Source organism: Lactuca saligna, chromosome 1, assembly GCF_052625555.1.
Source record: "Lactuca saligna cultivar CGN05327 chromosome 1, ASM5262555v1, whole genome shotgun sequence".
Lineage (NCBI taxonomy): Eukaryota > Viridiplantae > Streptophyta > Magnoliopsida > Asterales > Asteraceae > Lactuca > Lactuca saligna.
The window spans coordinates 26640163-26647202 of record NC_136417.1 but is presented as its reverse complement, the minus strand read 5'-3'; the positions used below and the strand labels follow the sequence as shown (position 1 = coordinate 26647202).

The 7040-nt window shown below is 36.0% G+C and overlaps 1 protein-coding gene across 1 annotated transcript; it reads left to right on the top strand.

Annotated features, from left to right (window-relative positions):
- Window positions 1-1901: 1901 nt before the first annotated feature.
- On the top strand, window positions 1902-7040 carry LOC145029795 (receptor-like protein 1). Its single transcript, XM_078978255.1, has 8 exons — window positions 1902-2591; window positions 2914-3072; window positions 3176-3241; window positions 3817-3891; window positions 3967-4125; window positions 4246-4320; window positions 4439-4585; window positions 4746-7040. Exons 1-8 carry the CDS (start codon window positions 2147-2149, stop codon window positions 6953-6955), a joined length of 3336 nt encoding a protein of 1111 aa, XP_078834381.1. The 5' UTR covers window positions 1902-2146; the 3' UTR covers window positions 6956-7040.

Here is a 7040-nt window from a genome sequence, read left to right as displayed (position 1 = left end):
AAATTTGAAAAATAGGACTAAATTTGTAAAGTCGTACTAATACAGGGATCATTTTTGTAGTTTAGTCTTTATTCTATTTTGTTTTGGGAAAATAACACAAATGCCCTACGAAGTTTATAAGGTTTACCCGTTCAGTCTCTAAAGCTTTTGTCGGGCTTTATAGATCCCTAAACTAGGATATGACCTGGTCTTTTAGTCCTTGTCAACTTGTAATAGCCCGTTCAGTGACCTTTTAGATAAAAAAAAAAAAAAACTCACAGTATACCCTATAAATTAAAAAAAAAAAAAAAGTTCGGGGATCAATACGAATTAAGTGTGAATTGATTTTAGAAGAAAACCAGATTTTTTTTTTGTATGAATTGATCCCCAAACTTATTTCTTTTTGGCTTTATAAGGATACTCTATGAGTTTTTTTAATCTAAAATGTCACTAACCGACTATTATAGTATGGGTTGATATGAACTAAAAGAATCATCTAGTTAAGGGACTCGGGTAAACCCTAGAAAATGCATTTCCCTTTGTTTTTTACCGCACTCCTCGATTTCCCTTTCCAGTTAAAACCCTTCCCACCCCTCCGTTTGTTCTCCGCTTCCTCTTCCGTCGACTCGACGGTGTCACGCTTATAGAATCCACTATGAACACCCCCCCACCCACCCACACACACACACCATCTCGCCGCTGCCTTCACCCTCTACCACCCCTCTAAATCGAGGTCCGAGACTCTGTACCCTCGCCGTCGTCGGTGAATTGTGGTGAAAATGGTTATGTGGTTAGGGAAGACGAGGAGGAAAGGAAAGGAGGTGAAAGGTTAAGCATACTCATCGGGTTAGGGTTGTTGCAATTTCAAATTCGCTGACGCCGGTTTCATTGTCGGGTTATCGTGCTCTCTAGCAATGGCTCTCAATTCGCTGTTTACCAGGAATTGATATGATCGATCCATGAGAACCGCAAGGAGCTGTGCGAGTCTACAAAGGTATGGTAGGTGGATTTTATTTTCTTTTTATGTGTGGGCATATATGTGTTTGTGCGTCATCTGTAAAGATCCACATAACTTTTTACATCAGGGTTCAGGAATCTGCTTTAGAAAATGAGGGGATATGAATGGGGGAGGTGGGGCCAACTTAATATAATATGGTATACAATAATTTACATAATAGTAAAATATCATAAAAAGAGTAGATAAAGGTATATATGAGATGATGGCCAAAATCGTTATAAAAACGTCAAATTAAGGACTAAATTTGTAAGACAACTTTTTTGGACCAAAACTGAAAAAATATGTTAAACTTGAGAATCAAAATATAATATAGTTCTAAATGAATGATAATCAGTACTTCCGTTTTTTATTCATAAATAGGATGCTGTGGCCTTCTAATATAACTTCTAATATATCGAAGTAAATTATTATAAATGTGTCGATTGATACAAAACTCTCTTAATATCGGACCCTTTATGCTTTTGTTTGTTCTTCAAAAATTATTACCTATGAGATTCATGGTGTAAATCAGCTTACCTATTAACCAGCCATTAGCTTATAAATATTGTTGGGTACCTGTGTAAGAGCTCAAGTTTTAAGTGGTCTTTTTGAGTAACAATATAAGCTTGAAATGCAGAAGGGAGTACATGAATTCAATGCTTAAATAAAAATATCTATTAATTACACTAGTCATTCTCTTTGTCAAATTCTTCTTAGGATTATTTATATACTTTAGAAATATTGAATGAAAATTATGTAAAAGAAATGATTGTGATAATATTAATGTTTAGCTAATAAATATTTTTGTTTATATAAGTAATTGAAAAATATGCTATGTGAATGGAGACTTGTAAGTTCGTTGAAAAGTCAACAAATGTGTGAATCATAAGTTTTGGGGAGTGTAACTGTATCATACTTGATACTCCAAAAGGGACAAGTTGAAGGAATGGTTGACAATGGAATAGATGGAATAGAGTTATGTGTGGAGATCGACCATTGACTTGATGAATGGCGGAGAATTATGCAATTAATATTCAAACATATTCACTTTATCAAATATAAATTGTTTTCCATGCCTCATTACATATCTGTTCATATACCAAGCAAATAAAACCAAACCAAACTAAACCGGAAGTTTGTGTCTCTATAAAGTCATCATTAGCTACTAAAATGGAGTGTTGGGTTGTGAGTCAGAGTAAATCATGGGTATATCGGTCCTTGATGTTGATGATGATAAATATTCTAATGGTCGGGCAAACACAAGGAGATTGTATAGTAGAGGAGAGAAAGGCGCTACTCGAAATTAAGGCCTCCCATATGAAGTCATATGATTCTGAAATTGACGATTTTCTCCCTACTTGGGTTGATTATGGCAGTAGTACCCCTGGGGATGGTGGCAGCGATTGTTGTGATTGGGAGAGGGTCAACTGCAACACAACCACCGGGCATGTCATAGAGCTTTCTTTGTACAATTTGAGAGGAATGGTAGATGAAAACATGGAGCTTGGGATCCAGTTGTGGCCATTGAATGTTTCCTTGTTTCTTCATTTTAGAGAGTTGACAAGTCTCAATCTATCATATGATTTTCTTGATAAATTAGAGATTATGAAGACAGGTATAGTACAATGTGATTAATTGCTTTAGTTATTTTTTTTCATCCGGTTCCAACATCATCTTTTTTTCAAATTCATAGACTCAACATCCAATTAATATATGGGATGTAATTTTCTTCCCTCTTTTTCTGGCCTTTAGCTATTTTAATAAAATTACGGTTGCTCTAAGTAAAAATAGACCAAACACAAGTCTTTACTTCAGAAGCTGCAATTCATGCCGAATCTTATCTGTATATAACTACTATCTGTGCCCGGAAAGTAGTCCCTAAAATATCAAAAGACTAGGATGCCTTTGATAAAAAACTTTTTTTTTTTCTTTTGCAGGACTTGAAAGGTTGTCGAGTTTGAAAAAGTTGGAGATACTAGACCTCAGTTTGAATTATGATATTGATAACGACATTCTTCCATCATTGAGTACACTCACTTCACTCAAAATCTTGGATCTAAGCCACACAGGCTTGAATGGAAACTACCCTATCAGTGGCATGTTCTTGTCTTTTCTTTCATTCCCTTTTTTTATCATGCAGAAATGCATATTTTAAAGGTACTAATTACACCTTTTTTACATGAATTGCAAAATTTGCAGCTTTAGAGAACTTGGAGGTGTTGTCTCTAAGCTTTTGTTACTTTAATATTACCTTTGAGATTCAAGGTAATCAATTTGTCATCTTAAACCCATCATGCTAATATATAATCACATTGGATTCATACACAAATTTACCTTTTGCGACATTACAAGTCGACCCTAACAGAATGACTCTTCCAGGTTTTGAAATTTGAAATATGGCCTGTTTCTTTTATTGGACAAAAGAAAAATGTAATGGAGTCTTAATTCTTTTGACTAATGCATAACAGAAGTAAAAGTGGATGTATTTTTATACTTCATATATGTTCTCCAGAAAGAGCTTTTCCATTGTTTCCAATTTACGGTGATACATGAGAACGCATATCTATACAGTGTTTGTGAACATATATCTAATTGTTAATTAGATTAACGCAACCGAAACACCTATAATCTTTTAATTACTTATATAAGCATCCCTTGAAAAACATTTATCAAAATATAATGCCTATTGTGGTGAACTGGTATTGCACGTTAAATAAGGGTACCTAGTTACAATCATGTAAAAATACCAGCGAACATATAATGCACCAAACTAGCTTCAAAATGTACATATGAAAATAGCAAGCATGATGTGTGATATATGTTTTTCTTTCATATGACAGAATTAGCTCATCTGATTAACTTAAAGAAGTTGGATTTAAGTAATACCTGGTACCTTGGCACACCCAATATCCAAGGTAAATGAAGATTTATAGTTACATGCTTGATAAGACCATGGATGGTTTCTTTAAGAATTGCCTTCCCTTTTGCAGACTGTAAGAGCTTATCAAGAATGAAAAGGCTGGAGAGTATAAATCTTTCTGGTAACAGTTTCAACAAGAGCATCATATCATGCTTAACTGCCCTCCCATCCCTCAAGATTCTTGATCTATCCTATTCAACTTCACTGGGAACTTCCTTTCCTGTCCAAGGCATGTTTACCTCAAAAGGAGTCATCGTTAAAAAACTAAAATACTATATTTCATCTTCATTATTATTTATTAATTTCTCTTTCTTGCTAATTGTTTAACACGTCCTTCTATGTAATTCAGAGTTTAATGATTTGCGTGATTTGGAAGTCCTCCTCTTGAGACGTAATGGTTTCAGTGGAACACTTCCAATGGAAGGTAGCGGTTTTTCCCCACAGCTTAACCAGCTTCATTCATCAATAATCATCACTTATATCAAATCCTTTTTCAGGGTTTTTATTAATTAGTAACCTTCTCTTCTCTTGTTTTCATCTAGCTTTTGCATCTTTCCGTCATCTTGAGATCTTGGATTTGAGTGAAAACAGTTTTGTTGGGAGCATCCCATCAACAATACAGGGATTATCTTCCCTAAGAGTTCTCTCATTCGCTGAAAATAGTCTTAATGGCTCATTATCTGATGATGGTAAGTTATCTAAAGCATGCACGATTAGAAGTCTAGGATTTTTTAGGACAAATGCATAAATGAAATGCTGTTACGGTATGGTTAAATTGGCCTTTCCCCGATAGTTACTCTTTCAGATGCCTAAATGAGCGAACAACTTTTTTTTTTTTTTTTTTGGCAGGATTCTGTGAGTCAAAGAATCTCCAGGAGTTGGATCTTAGTAACAACATGCTCCATGGAAGTCTGCCTCTGTGTTTTGACAGTCTAACATCTCTTAAGTTGTTGGATATTTCTTCAAACCAATTCTCAGGGATACTTATGCCCTCACTCATTGCTAATCTCACATCTCTCGAGTACATTGATTTTAGTCATAACATATTTGAAGGTTCATTCTCATTCAGCTATTTCTGCAATCTTACAAAGCTTGAGGTAGTTCGATTTAGAAGCGACAATGACAGGTTTGAGGTGGAAACAGAAGAGGCTATAGATTGGATTCCAAAGTTTCAGTTGAAAGTTCTTGCTCTATCTAATTGCAATATGAATTTTCATAAAGGACATCTTGTTCCGGGGTTTCTACTTCACCAACACAAGTTACTAGAATTAGACATGTCCCACAACTCCTTGGAAGGGCAGTTTCCAAATTGGTTGATTGAAAACAATACGAATTTGCAAGTTCTTAATCTAAGGAACAACTCCTTTGACAGTTTTCCACTGTATAGGAATGCTAATATGAAGTGGTTGGATTTGTCTGGAAATCACATGAAAGGTACTATTCTAAACAATATCCCAAAGTTCTTTCCAAACATAAATCGTTTGAATTTGTCCAGAAACTCATTAAGTGGTGCTATTCCTCCGTCATATGGTGATTTGAGCAGATTACAAGTACTAGATTTATCCGATAATGAGTTATCAGGAGAAGTACCAAAGGAATTGTTTACAAACCTCTCTTACCTGGATATATTGAAACTATCAAGGAACAACTTGCATGGGGAGGTACTCTCAGGAAACCTAAGCTGGGGTAACCACCAATGGGTTTACTTAGATGGCAACCGTTTCACAGGGAAAATCGGAATTAAGAACTGGGAGGAAAATCTTGAAGGTTTGAGAGCTCTTGATATTAGCAATAACTTATTTACAGGTGTCATTCCTAGCTGGTTAAGCAATATGAAATACCTGTCTGAACTTGTGGTGAGAAATAATAGTTTGAAAGGTCGGTTTCCTTGTGGAACAGCTCCATTCTCGTTTCTGGATATCTCACAGAATTCTTTCTCCGGGCCCATCCCATCCTGCTTAAATTTGCAAAATATGGAGCATCTTTATTTGGGTTCCAACAGATTTACTGGATCAGTTCCTCTTTCCTTTGGTAATTTGACTAAGGTTTTGATTTTGGACATAGGCAACAACAAGTTGTCGGGCGGGATTCCCGAATTTCTTGGCGAACTATCCGATTTAAGAATTCTTGTTTTGAGAAATAACAACTTTAGCGGTTCTATTCCGAAGCAATTATGCCAATTAAGTAATGTGAGTTTGATAGATTTATCCAGTAACTCTCTTTCTGGTTCAATACCTAGCTGCCTTCAAAATATTACAGGCCCACGTTACCTTGCTTTCATTGAAAGAATGATGAGTCAGTCTTTCACGGATTTCACTTACGTGGATGGAAGTGATCCTCAGAGGGGGCTTTCTACCAACTTCTATCCCGAAGTGATTGAAACACGAGACGAAGTTCAGTTTACAACAAAAAGCATGTCTCGTCCCTACAAAGGCAATATTCTTGATTACATGGCAGGATTGGATTTATCGTGCAACAAACTGACAGGTAAAATCCCTGAAGAACTGGGGTTTTTGACCCAGATTCTTGCTTTGAACCTGTCTCACAATCAGCTGACTGGACCCATTCCAGTGAACTTCTCAGATCTTGCTAAACTGGAGAGCTTAGACCTTTCTTCAAATGGTTTGACTGGCAAAGTTCCATCAGAACTGATTGAGCTGACTTTTCTAGGAGTTTTTAATGTTTCTCACAACAATCTGTCGGGTAGACTCCCAGACATGAAACAGCAGTTTGGTACCTTTACAGAGGCGTGCTACCAAGGCAATCCGCTTCTTTGTGGACCACCACTGGAGAAGAAATGTGCCACTGAACCACATGTAACAACACATCCATCTCTCGAAGAACAAGGCACTGAGAAATGGTATGAAATTGATATCGTGTGTTTCTATGGAAGTTCTATTTCAACATTGGTTGTGTTTTTATTGGGATTTGTTGCCCTTTTGTACGTCAATCCTTACTGGCGCAGAAGGTGGCTAGACTCTGTTGAAGAATGTATGTATACATGCTATTACTTTCTTTATAATTCAGTAAAGAAGGCTTGTATCATCTTCCGTAAGTAGGACCTGATTATTTAGAAAGAGTGATGTATGCAATAAATGTGAATTTGGTTTTGTATCTATTTATAATATTATGTGTTGACTTTTA